Genomic DNA, 18,021 nt, shown 5'->3' with positions numbered 1-18,021 from the left:
AAACCCATTTCATGAAGCTCCCAAGGAACAGCTCCTAGTGCTGACGTTGCTTCCAGAGGCAGTTTGGAACTCGGTAGTGAGTGATGCAACCGAGGACAGACGATTTTTATGCGCTACGCGCTTCAGCACTCGGAGGTCCCGTTCTGTGAGCTTTTGTGGCCTACCACTTCACGGCTGAGCCGTTGTTGCTCCTAGATGTTTCCACTTCACAGTAACAGCACTTACAGTTGACCGGGGCAGCTCTAGCAGGGCAGAAATTTGACGAACTGACTTGTTGGAAAGGTGGCATTCTATGACGGTGCCATTTTGAAAGTCACTGAGCTCTTCAGTAAGGCCATTCTACTGCCAATATTTGTCTATGGAGATTGCATGGCTGTGTGTTTGATTTTATACACCTGTCAGCAATGTGTTTGGCTGAAATAGAATCCTCTAATTTGAAGTGGTGTCCACATACTGCTGTATATATATATATATATAGTGTCTCTTCAGTTTGTCTCAATACAAGCCTATTCTTTTCAGGATTTCTCATTCGTTGTCATCGGTATTTAATTGAAATGCAATCTAGCTGCACCATCCATGTCCTCGACTGTACCAACTGTATTAATTTTTACATTTATCACACAGTCAATAAGTTTTACACGCATCACAGCTTATCACATCTCTTTACATTGATCCTATAACTTATGTGCCAAGTTCTGCCAACACTGCTACACCTGGATGCTCCCTCACGGCCAATCTGTCTCCATCACATATACATACTAGGTAGTAGTGTATTCTCTCTCTGTCTGTCTGTCTGTCTGTCTGTCTGTCTGTCTGTCTGTCTGTCTGTCTGTCTGTCTGTCTGTCTGTCTGTCTGTCTGTCTGTCTGTCTGTCTGTCTGTCTGTTCTGCTCTCTCTCTCTCTCTCTCTCCAGCTCAGACCGGACGTCCCAATGACTCGTCAGACGATGAGTTGTCTCTACACGTTGCTTTAGAACACGCTGACATTCTCTCAACTTCCATTGGTCAATCCCCCCTCTCCATTCATTCCTTCCTGGAATTCTCTGGTTGCCGTGGTGAATGGCTTGGCTAGAGTAGTGTCATCTCAGCTAGTCTGATCAACTTTCCATCACTTGTTCATTACTAGTCCTCAGACCCCTCCCCTTGGTGCTACTCGAACAGCTGACGACTAACCCCAAACCCTTTTTCGTATTTGCAGTGAACGCTGGTTAAGTATCTTTATTATGTATAAAAGTGGTTCTCATCAGGAACAGTCTTTGTCTTCTTCAGATGGTTCAGGTGGGTTATCTCAGGGTGGGTGAGGCAGTCGTACTGGCCTGACGCCAGTCCAGTCTCTCTCCCTCCATCTCTCCCGCCGTATCCGTTCAGAGAAGAGATTTTCTCCTCCGCTCGACTCTGTGCTCTCCTCCAGAGTGAGGTCTTACGGCCTAAAGAGACCTTTCTGTAGTAGGACCCCCCCCTCCTCTCTCTCCTCAGTCATCTCCACTGCTCTGCTCTGACCCCTCTGAGGTCAAACAGTCTTCTCATAGTGTTAACGTCCAGGAACACAAGCTATGTTTATCTCTCTGGTCGGTGGTCCTCGGAAGAACGGGACGGGGGCCTTTTGGCTGGAGGGGCAATACATATAAACACCTTCACAGGGGGAGTGAGGCTGGAGGTGTGGGAGCGAGGTCAGTGGGAGTACTGAGTCCTGTCCTTAGTGCCAAACATCCACCTCTCTTCCTCTCTTTCCTCCTCCTCATCCCTCTCTCCCAGGCTCATCCCTGGTCACCTGTATTGGAACAGATCTCTGTAAGCCTGGGGGATCTTCTCTATCTCCACAGGCCGAGGCAGGAAGTGCGTTAGTTTCTGGTGTTTCTTAGTCCTCCCCCTCCCGCGGCGAGCCGTCCTTGTTGAGCGCTACGTGGTAGAAGCGTCCGGTGTCCGTGTGTTTGTAGAGCGTGGAGGAGTACGTGTTGTACCAATTCTCTTCGAACTGCTCTCTGAACACACACTCTGCTGTTAACTTCTTCTGCGGAAAAGAGAAGGGAGAGATGGTTGAGTGTGTTGTCCGTACAGCAGCTTAATTAGGATATAATTCATGGATTAGTTCATTTATATTGTCATTAATATTTTTGCCAAACAGTTTGAGGAGGAAACTTCACAGCAACAGATCATAACACAATAATCAACAACAAAGAGCTGCTGAGCGGGTGAGAGAAGGTAAGAAGGTGGGACTAAGGGAGAGAAAGCCTGCTGAGCGGGTGAGAGAAGGTAAGAAGGTGGAATTAAGGGAGAGAAAGCCTGCTGAGCGGGTGAGAGAAGGTAAGAAGGGGGACTAAGGGAGAGAAAGCCTGCTGAGGGGGTGAGAGAAGGTAAGAAGGGGGGACTAAGGGAGAGAAAGCCTGCTGAGGGGGTGAGAGAAGGTAAGAAGGTGGGACTAAGGGAGAGAAAGCCTGCTGAGGGGTGAGAGAAGGTAAGAAGGGGAGAGAAAGCCTGCTGAGGGGGTGAGAGAAGGTAAGAAGGTGGGACTAAGGGAGAGAAAGCCTGCTGAGGGGGTGAGAGAAGGTAAGAAGGTGGAGAGAAAGCCTGCTGAGGGGGTGAGAGAAGGTAAGAAGGTGGGACTAAGGGAGAGAAAGCCTGCTGAGCGGGTGAGAGAAGGTAAGAAGGTGGAACTAAGGGAGAGAAAGCCTGCTGAGGGGGTGAGAGAAGGTAAGAAGGGGGGACTAAGGGAGAGAAAGCCTGCTGAGGGGTGAGAGAAGGTAAGAAGGGGGGACTAAGGGAGAGAAAGCCTGCTGAGGGGTGAGAGAAGGTAAGAAGCTGAGGTAATATAGCGGTAGGCAGGTGCTGGTTAAGACAGACCAGGGAGTCCCAGGGAGTCTGAGTCCCAAATGGTCCCCTATTACCTTTATACTGCACTACGGCCCATAGGGATTACCATAGGTCTCTAGTCAAAAGTAGTACACTACATAGGGAATACATGAATCCAAGATGGCGTAGCAGTTCAGATGTCTTTGTCTTGTCGTGTCCCGAGTATATATATTTTCTTCCCCTCCGTATATATTTCGTACATATTTTTTATATTTTTAACCTCAGGTTCAACATACTCTTCTGCAACCTGCCTCACCCAATGTGGTATGGATCTGCTATTTTCTTTACTTCAGAACCGGAACTCCTAAAAGAAGCTAGCCAGCTAACTAGCTACTAGCTAGTAGTCAGTTAGCCACTCCTAGCGGTCATCAGCTAACCTTTAGCCCGGACAACTCCTGCCAGTCTGCACAGCGTGATTCAACCCAGAGCATACCGGACTGCTTTTTCTCCGGATTCCTACCGCAAGCTCTGAACCTTTTCACCTGGATCATCGCAGCTAGCTAGCTGCTATCCGAGTGGCTACCCCCCTGGCTAACGTCTCTGTCCCGAAGCAAGAACCAATTAGCCTGGAGCTAACCTCGTGCTATACATATTTTGCCAATTGGCCTGGACCCCTTTTACTGCCGACACGGAGCCCCGCCAATCCATCACGACTGGTCAACCGACGTAATTCACCCGAGGGGTTTCAACAGGCTCCGTCGTCGCGACGTCCCCTGAAGGCCCATCCGCTAGCCTGGTAGCCGCGGCCCGCTAGCTGTCTAGAGCATATCGGACTGTTAGCTGAAGAGGACCATCAGCCAATTTCTTGGGCTACAATACCTGCTTTGCCAACTGGCCTGGACCCTTTTACTGCCGACACGGAGCCCCACCAATCCATCACGACTGGTCTGCCGACGTAACCGTCCAAGGGGGCTACAACTGACTCTTCCGTCGCGACGTCCCTCTAAGGCCCTTCTGCTAGCTTGTTAAACCCGGCCTGCTAGCTGTCTGAAACGCCGTGTCTCGAGCTCGCCTAGCTACTCACTGGACCCTATGATCACTCCGCTACGCATGCCTCTCCCTAATGTCAATATGCCTTGTCCATTGCTGATTTGGTTAGTGATTATTGCCTTATTTCACTGTAGAGCCTCCAGCCCTGCTCAATACGCCTTAGCTAACCCTTTAGTTCCACCCTCCACACGCATGCGGTGACATCACCTGGTTTAAATGATGTCTCTAGAGACAAAACCTCTCTCATCGTCACCCAATGTCTAGGTTTACCTCCACTGTATTCACATCCCACCATACCCTTGTCTGTTCATTATGCCTTGAATCTATTCTTCCACACCCAGAAACCTGCTCCTTTTACTCTCTGTTCAGAACGCACTAGACGACCAGTCCTTATAGCCTTTAGCCGTACCCTTATCCTACTCCTCCTCTGGTGATGTAGAGGTTAACCCAGGCCCTGCAGCCACCAGCACCACTCCCATTCCCCAGGTTCTTATAGCCTTTAGCCGTACCCTTATCCTACTCCTCCTCTGTTCCTCTGGTGATGTAGAGGTTAACCCAGGCCCTGCAGCCCCCTGCACCACTCCCATTCCCCAGGTTCTTATAGCTTTTAGCCGTACCCTTATCCTACTCCTCCTCTGTCCCTCTGGTGATGTAGAGGTTAATCCAGGTCCTGCAGCGCCTAGCTCCACTCCTATTCCCCAGGCGCTCTCTTTTGATGACTTCTGTAACCGTATAAGCCTTGGTTTCATGCATGTTAACATCAGAAGCCTCCTCCCTAAGTTTGTTTTATTCACTGCCTTAGCACACTCTGCCAACCTGGATGTCCTAGCCGTGTCTGAATCCTGGCTTAGGAAGGCCACCAAAAATCCAGAAATGTCCATCCCTAACTATAAAACTTTCCGACAAGATAGAACTGCCAAAGGGGACGGAGTTAGCAGAGTGCTGTCTTACTATCCAGGTCTGTGCCCAAACAATTCAAGCTTCTACTTCTACAAATCCACATCTCCAGAAACAAGTCTCACGGTTGTCGCTAGCTATAGACCTCCCTCTGCCCCCAGCTGTGCCCTGGACCCCATATGTGAATTGATTGCCCTCCATCTATCTTCAGAGTTCGTTCTGTTAGGTGACCTAAACTGGGATATGAATAACATCCCGGCCATCCTACAATCTAAGCTAGATGCCCTCAATCTCACACAAATTATCATGGAACTTACCAGGTACAACCCTGAATCTGTAAACACGGGCACCCTCATAGATATCATCCTGACCAACTTGCCCTTTAAATACACCTCTGCTGTCTTCAACCAAGATCTCAGCGATCACTGCCTCATTGCCTGCATCCGTAATGGGTCAGCGGTCAAACGACCACCCCTCATCACTGTCAAACGCTCCCTGAAACACTTCTGCGAGCAGGCCTTTCTAATCGACCTGGCCCTGGTATCCTGGAAGGCTATTGACCTCATTCCATCAGACGAGGATGCCTGGTTATTCTTTAAAAGTGCTTTCCTCACCATCTGAAATAAGCATGCCCTGTTCAAATAATGTAGAACCAGGAACAGATATCGCCCTTGGTTCACTCCAGACGTGACTGCCCTTGACCAGCACAAAAACATCCTGTGGCGTTCTGCATTAGCATCAAATAGCCCCCGTGATATGCAACTCTTCAGGGAAGTCAGAAACCAATATACACAGGCAGTTAGGAAAGCAAAGGCTAGCTTTTTCAAGCAGAAATTTGCATCCTGTAGTACTAACTCCACAAAGTTCTGGGACATGGTAAAGTCCATGGAGAATAAGAGCACCTCCTCCCAGCTGCCCACTGCACTGAGGATAGGAAACACTGTTACCACCAATTAAATCCACTATAATTGAGAATTTCAATAAGCATTTCTCTACGGCTGGCCATGCTTTCCACCTGGCTACCCCTACCCTGGTCAACAGCCCTGCACCCCCCACAGCAACTTGTTCTCAACTGGCCTACCTGGTTAAATAAAGGACTTGTTCTCAACTGGCCTACCTGGTTAAATAAAGGTGGAGTAAATAAAGGTCCACAATCAGCTGAACTGAACCTATGGAAAGTGTTCCAGGCTCTGTGAGGCAGGTGCTGGTTATGACAGACCAGGGAGTCCCAGGGAGTCTGAGTCCCAAATGGTCCCCTATTACCTTTATACTGCACTACGGCCCATAGGGATTACCATAGGTCTCTAGTCAAAAGTAGTGCACTATATAGGGAATAGGGTGCTACGGCCCATAGGTCTCTGGTCTAAAGTAGTGCACTATATAGGAAATAGACTATTCCCTAGACTAGTCTACAACAACACAATGATCCTCCCTAGACTAGTCTACAACAACACAATGATCCTCCCTAGACTAGTCTACAACAATACAATGATCCTCCCTAGACTAGTCTACAACAATACAATGATCCTCTCTAGACTAGTCTACAATACAATGATCCTCCCTAGACTAGTCTACAACAATACAATACAATGATCCTCCCTAGACTAGTCTACAACAATACAATGATCCTCCCTAGACTAGTCTACAACAATACAATGATCCTCCCTAGACTAGTCTACAATACAATGATCCTCCCTAGACTAGTCTACAACAATACAATGATCCTCCCTAGACTAGTCTACAACAATACAATGATCCTCCCTAGACTAGTCTACAACAATACAATGATCCTCCCTGGTCTAGTCTACAACTCCACAACAGTCTGACTTGGTGTACAGGGAAAACACTGTAAGAACGGCCCATGTTCTGAATTCTGTCGCTGTATATTTCAGAAGTGCTGAACAAATAGTTATATTTACTACGTCCGTCGTCGCTCGCTCATTAATGTCTTAATTGAAGTTACGGATTGCCTCTTATCCGCTAGTCGTTCCCTTATGCCATAGTTGGTACATCTCAATTGTCAGTAGAAACCACATTTGTTTAAGCAAGTCAGCCATATCAGCTATGTTTTTTATGTGTAGTGGCTGTGTTGGCATGCATCCCACTTTTTTTGCCCCACCAAAATGTACATGCTAAAATCGGCACTGGTTATTGACACCCTGAAGACTCTGGCAAGTGCGCTACTCCAACAGGACAGAACAATAGAACACAACAGGACAGAACAATAGAACACAACAGGACAGAACAATAGAACACGGTGGTCCCGTGTGGCTCAGTTGGTAGAGCATGGTGTTTGCAACGCCAGGGTTGTGGGTTCGATTCCCACGGGGGACCAGTACGGAGAAAAAAATGTATGAAATGAATGCATTCACTACTGTAAGTCGCTCTGGATAAGAGCGTCTGCTAAATGACTAAAATGTAAATGTGGACAGAACAATAGAACACAACAGAACAATAGAACACAACTGGACAGAACAATAGAACGCAACAGGACTGTCACGTCCTGACCCTTGTAAGATGTCATTTTCTATAGTAGAGTAGGTCAGGGCGTGACAGGGGGTGTTTTTGGGTGTTTTTCTATGTTATCTATTTCTATGTGGTTATTCTAGGTTTCTATTTCTATGTTGGGGTTTTTGGGATGATCTCCAATTAGAGGCAGCCAGTCCTCATTGTCTCTAATTGGAGATCATATTTAAGTAGTTTATTTTTCCACTTGTGTTTGTGGGTTGTTATCTTTTGAGTAGTGTTTATTTCTCTCTGCGTCACGGTTTGTTGTTTTTGTTATTCAAGTTGTTTGTGTATCGCAACGTTTCACGGTATAAATAAATATGTGGAACAACAACCATGCTGCGCGTTGGTCCGATCCTTTAGACAACCGCGACAGAACAACCCACCACAAAAGGACCAAGCAGCGTGGTAGGGATCAGCTGGAGGAATGGACTTGGGAGGAGATTTTGGACGGGAAAGGACCCTGGAGGCAGGCTGGGGAGTATTGCCGCCCGAGGGAGGAGATTGAGGCAGCAAAAGTGGAGCGGCGATACTACGAGGCGCTATATCCACCAAGAGGCAAGAGTGAGAGGCAGCCCCCGCACACGGGAGTTTGGCAGAGTCAGGGTGGAGACCTGAGCCAACTTCCCGTGCTTACCGTGGAGAGCCGAGTAGTGAACTGGAGCCAGTCAGGGAGTCGAGCGTGGAGCTCAACGCAAGATTCCGGAGAGAGGTGCTGGCGTTGAGAGCGTTGCGGAGCGGGCGTGCTGAGGAGCGAGTGACTGAACGAGCACCGTGTTATGCGGTGATGCGCACTGTATCGCCCATACGCACTCACAGCCCGGTGCGCTCGGTGCAAGCTCCTCACCGTTGTTGGGCTAAGATTGGCATTCAGCCAGGAAGGAGTATGCCTGCTCAGCATTCCTGGTCTCCAGTTCACCTCCATAGCCCAGTACGTCCTGTTCCTGCTCCCTGCACTCGTCCTGAGGTGTGTGTTACCAGTCTGGCGCCACCTAGGCCAGTCCCACGCATCAGGCTTCCAGTGCGCATTCCCAGTCCAGAGCTTCCGGCGACAGTTCCCAGTCCAGAGCTTCCGGCGACAGTTCCCAGTCCAGAGCTTCCGGCGACAGTTCCCAGTCCAGAGCTTCTGGCGACAGTTCCCAGTCCAGAGCTTCCGGCGGCAGTTCCCAGTCCGGAACCTACTGAGACGGCCTACAGTCCGGAACCTCCAGCGACGCTCCCCAGTCCGGAGCCTCCAGCGACGCTCCCCAGTCCGGAGCCTCCAGCGACGCACCCCAGTCTGGAGCCTCCAGCGACAGTCTGCAGCCCAGAACCTCCAGTGGCGGTCTGCAGCACAGAGCTTCCGGTGATGATCTACAGTCCGATTCCTCAGATGACGATCCACGGTCCGGTGTTACAGAAGCGGAGGGATCTGCGGGCGGAACAGGGGTTACGCCCTGAACCGGAGCCACCTCCGCTGCTGGAGGATTAGAGGAAGAGGAAGGTTCTGGGTTTTGCACTAGAGCCACCATAGACTTTTGTCACCCTCCCTTTGTGTTTTGTGGTTGCTTTTGTTGTTGTTTTTTGCATTCGGAGTCTGCACCTTTGGGGGGGGTACTGTCAAGTCCTGACCCTTGTAAGATGTCATTTTCTATAGTAGAGTAGGTCAGGGCGTGACAGGGGGTGTTTTTGGGTGATTTTCTATGTTATCTATTTCTATGTGGTTATTCTAGGTTTCTATTTCTATGTTTTTATTTTATTTTGATCTCCAATTAGAGGCAGCCGGTCCTCGTTGTCTCTAATTGGAGATCATATTTAAGTAGGGTTTTTTCCCCACTTGTATTTGTGGGTTGTTATCTTTTGAGTAGTGTTTATTTCTCTCTACGTCACGGTTTGTTGTTTTTTTGTTATTCAAGTTATTTGTGTATCGCAACGTTTCACGGAATAAATAAATATGTGGAACTACAACCATGACAAGGACAGAACAATCGAACACAACAGGACAGAACAATAGAACACAACAGGACAGAACAATTGAACACAACAGGACAGAATAGAACACAACAGGACAGAACAACAGGACAGAACAAGAGAACACAACAGGACAGAACAATAGAACACAACAGGACAGAACAATAGAACACAACCGTGACAGAACAATCGAACACAACAGGACAGAACAATAGAACACAACAGGACAGAAGAACAGAACACAACAGGACAGAACAACAGAACACAACAGGACAGAACAATAGAACACAACAGGACAGAAGAATAGAACACAACAGGACAGAATAATAGAACACAAAAGGACAGAACAATCGAACACAACAGGACAGAACAATAGAACACAAAAGGACAGAACAAGTGTCGAACACAACAGACAGAACAATAGAACACAACAAGACAGAACAATAGAACACAACAGGACAGAACAACAGGACAGAACACAACAGGACAGAACAATAGAACACAACAGGACAGAACAACAGAACACAACAGGACAGAACAATAGAACACAACATTGGACAGAACAATAGAACACAACAGGACAGAACACGAAACAACAGAACACAAAAGGACAGAACAATAGAACACAACAGGACAGAACAATAGAACACAACAGGACAGAACAATAGAACACAACAGGACAGAACAATCGCCAACAGGACAGAACAATAGAACACAACAGGACAGAACAATAGAACACAACAGGACAGAACAACAGGACAGAACCAACAGGACAGAACAATAGAACACAAAAGGACAGAACAATAGAACACAACAGGACAGAACAATAGAACACAACATTACAGAACAATAGAACACAACAGGACAGAACAACAGAACACAACAGGACATAACAGGACAGAACAATAGAACACAACTGGACAGAACAATAGAACACAACAGGACAGAACACAACAGGACAGAACAACAGAACACAACTGGACAGAACAATAGAACACAACAGGACAGAACAATAGAACACAACAGGACAGAACAAGAGAACACAACAGGACAGAACAATAGAACACAACAGGACAGAACAATAGAACACAACAGGACAGAACAATAGAACACAACAGGACAGAACAACAGGACAGAACAATAGAACACAACAGGACAGAACAATAGAACACAACTGGACAGAACAATAGAACACAACATTACAGAACAATAGAACACAACAGGACAGAACAACAGAACACAACAAGACAGAACAACAGAACACAACAGGACAGAACAATAGAACACAACAGGACAGAAGAATAGAAACACAACAGGGTTGGGAACAATAAACCAAGGACCCCAGGAAGAGAACAGCCGAACTTCAACAGGACAAACAACCAAACCACCAACTGGACAGAACAATAAACACAACATTTACAGTGTAATAGAGACTTTCACAACAGGACAGAACAACCAGAACACTCAAGACAGAACAACAGAACACAACAGGACAGAACTGACAACAGGACAGAACAATAGAAACACAACTAGGACAGAACAATAGAACTACAACAGGACAGAAACACAACAGAATAAACAACAGACAGAACAATAGAACACAACAAGACAGAACAACAGAACACAACAGGACAGAACAATAGAACACAACAGGACAGAACAATAGAACACAACAGGACAGAAGAATAGAACACAACAGGACAGAACAATAGAACACAACAGGACAGAACAATAGAACACAAAAGGACAGAACAACAGGAGAGAACAATAGAACACAACAGGACAGAACAATAGAACACAACTGGACAGAACAATAGAACACAACATTACAGAACAATAGAACACAACAGGACAGAACAACAGAACACAACAAGACAGAACAACAGAACACAACAGGACAGAACAATAGAACACAACAGGACAGAAGAATAGAACACAACAGGACAGAACAATAGAACACAACAGGACAGAACAATAGAACACAAAAGGACAGAACAATCGAACACAACAGGACAGAACAATAGAACACAACAGGACAGAACAATAGAACACAACTGGACAGAACAATAGAACACAACTGGACAGAACAATAGAACACAACAGGACAGAACACAACAGGACAGAACAACAGAACACAACTGGACAGAACAATAGAACACAACAGGACAGAACAATAGAACACAACAGGACAGAACAATAGAACACAACTGGACAGAACAATAGAACACAACAGGACAGAACAACAGGACAGAACAACAGAACACAACAGTACAGAACAATAGAACACAACAGGACAGAACAATAGAACACAACAGGACAGAACAATATAACACAACAGGACAGAACAATAGAACACAACAGGAGAGAACAATAGAACACAACAGGACAGAACAATAGAACACAACAGGACAGAACAATAGAACACAACTGGACAGAACAACAGAACACAACAGGACAGAACAATAGAACGCAACAGGACAGAACAATAGAACGCAACAGGACAGAACAATTGAACACAACAGGACAGAACAATAGAGCACAACAGGACAGAACAATAGAACACAACTGGACAGAACAATAGAACACAACAGGACAGAACAATAGAACACAACAGGACAGAACAATAGAACACAACTGGACAGAACAATAGAACACAACTGGCAGAACAATAGAACACAACAGGAAAGAACAATAGAACACAACTGGACAGAACAATGGAACACAACAGGAAAGAACAATAGAACACAACAGGACAGAACAAGAGAACACAACAGGACAGAACAATAGAACACAACAGGACAGAACAAGAGAACACAACAGCCTGACAACACCACTCTGTCAGGGTGGGTGTGTTTCAGTGTCTGTCTGTGTCTGTGTGTGTGTGTGTGTGTGTGTGTGTGTGTGTGTGTGTGTGTGTGTGTGTGTGTGTGTGTGTGTGTGTGTGTGTGTGTGTGTGTGTGTGTGTGTGTGTGTGTGTGTGTGTGTCTGTGTGTGTGTGTGTGTGTGTGTGTGTATGTGTTCGCCCAACCTCTGGGGTATCTGAATAGTCTGCCCTCTTGGCCCAGCTCTCTGCTGTTTGGCTGAGCGTAGTATAACCTGACATCATAAGATAGAAGATGGTAGCCTATTCCCTATATAGTGCAGTACTATTGGCCAGGGCCCATAGGGAATAGGGTGCCATTTGGGATGAACACTTGGACTGCAGGCAGCACATGAATGGAATCTATATAGTGGTCCAGATCTATAACTCAGTGCAGGCAGCAGATCAATGTGTTTGATCAGCATATCAATGTGTTTGATCAGCAGATCAATGTGTTTGATCAGCAGATCAATGTGTTTGATCAGCAGATCTATGCGTTTGATCAGCAGATCAATGTGTTTGACCAGCAGATCAATGTGTTTGATCAGCAGATCAATGTCTTTGATCAGCAGAACAGCATTGTGAGGTGGCGTTCTGAAACAGTTCCGTCAATTAGTCGGCAGGTTGTGGTTGACATCTACACCACTGAGAATCATTATACGATCTAAACCACTGAGAATCATTATACCATCTACACCACTGAGAATCATTATACCATCTACACCACTGAGAATCATTATACCATCTACACCACTGAGAATCATTATACCATCTACACCACTGAGCATCATTATACCATCTACACAACTGAGAATCATTATACCATCTAAACCACTGAGAACTCATTGTACCATCTAAACCACTGAGAATCATTATACCATCTAAACCACTGAGAATCACTGAACCATCTAAACCACTGAGAATCATTATACCATCTAAACCACTGAGAATCATTGTACCATCTAAACCACTGACAATCATTGTACCATCTAAACCACTGAGAATCATTGTAATATCTAAACCACTGAGAATCACTGTACCATCTAAACCACTGAGAATCATTATACCATCTAAACCACTGAGAATCATTATACCATCTAAACCACTGAGAATCATTATACCATCTAAACCACAGAGAATCACTGTACCATCTAAACCACTGAGAATCATTACACCATCTAAACCACTGAGAATCATTATACCATCTAAACCACTGAGAATCATTATACCATCTAAACCACTGAGAATCATTACACCATCTAAACCACTGAGAATCATTATACCATCTAAACCACTGAGAATCATTATACCATCTAAACCACTGAGAATCATTATACCATCTAAACCACAGAGAATCACTGTACCATCTAAACCACTGAGAATCATTATACCATCTAAACCACTGAGAATCATTGTACCGTCTAAACCACAGAGAATCACTGTACCATCTAAACCACTGAGAATCATTATACCATCTACACAACTGAGAATCATTAAACCATCTAAACCACTGAGAATCATTATACCATCTAAACCACTGAGAATCATTATACCATCTAAACCACTGAGAATCATTATACCATCTAAACCACTGAGAATCATTATACCATCTAAACCACTGAGAATCATTGTACCATCTAAACCACTGAGAATCATTACACCGTCTAAACCACTGAGAATCACTACCATCTAAACCACTGAGAATCATTATACAATCTAAACCACTAAGAATCACTGAACCATCTAAACCACTGAGAATCATTATACCATCTAAACCACTGAGAATCATTATACCATCTAAACCACTGAGAATCATTGTACCATCTAAACCACTGAGAATCATTGTACCATCTAAACCACTGAGAATCACTGTACCATCTAAACCACTGAGAATCATTATACCATCTAAACCACTGAGAATCACTAACATCTAACCACTGAGAATCATTGTACCATCTAAACCACTGAGAATCACTGTACCATCTAAACCACTGAGAATCATTATACCATCTAAACCACTGAGAATCATTATACCATCTAAACCACAGAGAATCACTACCATCTAAACCACTGAGAATCATTACACCGTCTAAACCACTGAGAATCATTATACCATCTAAACCACTGAGAATCACTGAACCATCTAAACCATTGAGAATCATTATACCATCTAAACCACTGAGAATCACTGTACCATCTAAACCACTGAGAATCATTATACCATCTAAACCACTGAGAATCACTACCATCTAAACCACTGAGAATCATTATACCATCTAAACCACTGAGAATCATTATACCATCTAAACCACTGAGAATCATTATACCATCTAAACCACTGAGAATCATTATACCATCTAAACCACTGACAATCATTGTACCATCTAAACCACTGAGAATCATTATACCATCTAAACCACTGAGAATCACTGTACCATCTAAACCACTGAGAATCATTATACCATCTACACCACTGAGAATCACTGTACCATCTAAACCACTGAGAATCATTATACCATCTAAACCACTGAGAATCATTGTACCATCTAAACCACTGAGAATCATTACACCGTATAAACCACTGAGAATCACTACCATCTATACCACTGAGAATCATTATACCATCTAAACCACTAAGAATCACTGAACCATCTAAACCACTGAGAATCATTATACCATCTAAACCACTGAGAATCATTATACCATCTAAACCACTGACAATCATTGTACCATCTAAACCACTGAGAATCATTGTACCATCTAAACCACTGAGAATCACTGTACCATCTAAACCACTGAGAATCATTATACCATCTACACCACTGAGCATCATTATACCATCTACACCACTGAGAAACATTATACGATCTAAACCACTGAGAATCACTACCATCTAAACCACTGAGAATCATTATACCATCTAAACCACTGAGAATCATTGTACCATCTAAACCATTGAGAATCATTGTACCATCTAAACCACTGAGAATCACTGTACCATCTAAACCACTGAGAATCATTATACCATCTAAACCACTGAGAATCATTGTACCATCTAAACCACTGAGAATCATTACACCGTCTAAACCACTGAGAATCACTACCATCTAAACCACTGAGAATCATTATACCATCTAAACCACTGAGAATCACTAACATCTAACCACTGAGAATCATTGTACCATCTAAACCACTAAGAATCACTGTACCATCTAAACCACTGAGAATCACTGTACCATCTAAACCACTGAGAATCATTATACCATCTAAACCACTGAGAATCACTAACATCTAACCACTGAGAATCATTGTACCATCTAAACCACTGAGAATCACTGTACCATCTAAACCACTGAGAATCATTATACGATCTAAACCACTGAGAATCATTATACCATCTAAACCACTGAGAATCATTATACCATCTACACCACTGAGAATCATTAAACAATCTAAACCACTGAGAATCATTATACCATCTACACCACTGAGAATCACTGTACCATCTAAACCACTGAGAATCATTATACCATCTAAACCACTGATAATCATTGTACCATCTAAACCACTGAGAATCACTACCATCTAAACCACAGAGAATCACTGTACCATCTAAACCACTGAGAATCATTGTACCATCTAAACCACTGAGAATCACTGTACCATCTAAACCACTGAGAATCATTATACAATCTAAACCACTGAGAATCACTGTACCATCTAAACCACTGAGAATCATTGTACCATCTACACCACTGAGAATCATTGTACCATCTAAACCACTGAGAATCATTATACCATCTAAACCACTGAGAATCACTGTACCATCTAAACCACTGAGAATCATTACACCGTCTAAACCACTGAGAATCATTATACCATCTAAACCACTGAGAATCACTGTACCATCTAAACCACTGAGAATCATTATACCATCTAAACCACTGAGAATTAATTGTACCATCTAAACCACTGAGAATCATTGTACCATCTAAACCACTGAGAATCATTATACCATCCAAACCACTGAGAATCACTACCATCTAAACCACTGAGAATCATTGTACCATCTAAACCACTGAGAATCACTACCATCTAAACCACTGAGAATCATTATACCATCTAAACCACTGAGAATCACTGAACCATCTAAACCACTGAGAATCATTATACCATCTAAACCACTGAGAATCATTATACCATCTAAACCACTGAGAATCATTATACAATCTAAACCACTGAGAATCATTACACCGTCTAAACCACTGAGAATCACTACCATCTATACCACTGAGAATCATTATACCATCTAAACCACTAAGAATCACTGAACCATCTAAACCACTGAGAATCATTGTACCATCTAAACCACTGAGAATCATTACACCGTCTAAACCACTGAGAATCACTACCATCTATACCACTGAGAATCATTATACCATCTAAACCACTGAGAATCATTATACCATCTAAACCACTGAGAATCACTGTACCATCTAAACCACTGAGAATCATTATACCATCTAAACCACTGAGAATCACTAACATCTAACCACTGAGAATCATTGTACCATCTAAACCACTGAGAATCATTATACCATCTAAACCACTGAGAATCATTATACAATCTAAACCACTGAGAATCACTGTACCATCTAAACCACTGAGAATCATTATACCATCTACACCACTGAGCATCATTATACCATCTACACCACTGAGAAACATTATACGATCTAAACCACTGAGAATCACTACCATCTAAACCACTGAGAATCATTATACCATCTAAACCACTGAGAATCATTGTACCATCTAAACCACTGAGAATCATTGTACCATCTAAACCACTGAGAATCACTGTACCATCTAAACCACTGAGAATCATTATACCATCTAAACCACTGAGAATCATTGTACCATCTAAACCACTGAGAATCATTACACCGTCTAAACCACTGAGAATCATTGTACCATCTAAACCACTGAGAATCATTATACCATCTAAACCACTGAGAATCATTGTACCATCTAAACCACTGAGAATCACTGTACCATCTAAACCACTGAGAATCACTGTACCATCTAAACCACTGAGAATCATTATACCATCTAAACCACTGAGAATCATTATACCATCTAAACCACAGAGAATCACTACCATCTAAACCACAGAGAATCACTGTACCATCTAAACCACTGAGAATCATTATACCGTCTAAACCACTGAGAATCATTATACAATCTAAACCACTGAGAATCACTGTACCATCTAAACCACTGAGAATCATTATACCATCTACACTACTGACAATCATTGTACCATCTAAACCACTGAGAATCATTATACCATCTACACCACTGAGAATCATTATACCATCTACACCACTGAGAATCATTATACCGTCTACACCACTGAGAAACATTATACGATCTAAACCACTGAGAATCATTATACCATCTACACCACTGAGAATCATTAAACCATCTAAACCACTGAGAATCATTATACCATCTACACCACTGAGCATCATTATACCATCTACACCACTGAGAATCATTATACGATCTAAACCACTGAGAATCATTATACCATCTAAACCACTGAGAATCATTATACCATCTACACCACTGAGAATCATTAAACAATCTAAACCACTGAGAATCATTATACCATCTACACCACTGAGAATCACTGTACCATCTAAACCACTGAGAATCATTATACCATCTAAACCACTGATAATCATTGTACCATCTAAACCACTGAGAATCACTACCATCTAAACCACTGAGAATCATTGTACCATCTAAACCACTGAGAATCACTGTACCATCTAAACCACTGAGAATCATTGTACCATCTACACCACTGAGAATCATTATACCATCTAAACCACTGAGAATCACTGTACCATCTAAACCACTGAGAATCATTACACCGTCTAAACCACTGAGAATCATTAT

The 18,021-nt window shown here is 43.7% G+C and overlaps 1 protein-coding gene across 1 annotated transcript in view; it reads right to left on the bottom strand.

Annotated features, from left to right (window-relative positions):
• Positions 1-1,857: 1,857 nt before the first annotated feature.
• Positions 1,858-18,021, bottom strand: part of LOC123743241 (fibroblast growth factor 16-like) — a 47,031-nt gene continuing 30,867 nt past the window's right edge. Inside the window, exon 3 of the mRNA XM_045719405.1 lies at positions 1,858-2,010. Coding sequence (XP_045575361.1) covers positions 1,858-2,010 — 153 coding nt within the window. The remainder of the gene's footprint in view (positions 2,011-18,021) is intronic.

The sequence above is a fragment of the Salmo salar genome, chromosome ssa05 (assembly GCF_905237065.1).
Source record: "Salmo salar chromosome ssa05, Ssal_v3.1, whole genome shotgun sequence".
Taxonomy (NCBI): Eukaryota; Metazoa; Chordata; class Actinopteri; order Salmoniformes; family Salmonidae; genus Salmo; species Salmo salar.
Note: the sequence above shows the minus strand (reverse complement) of the source record. Positions and strands in the feature narration are given on the sequence as shown.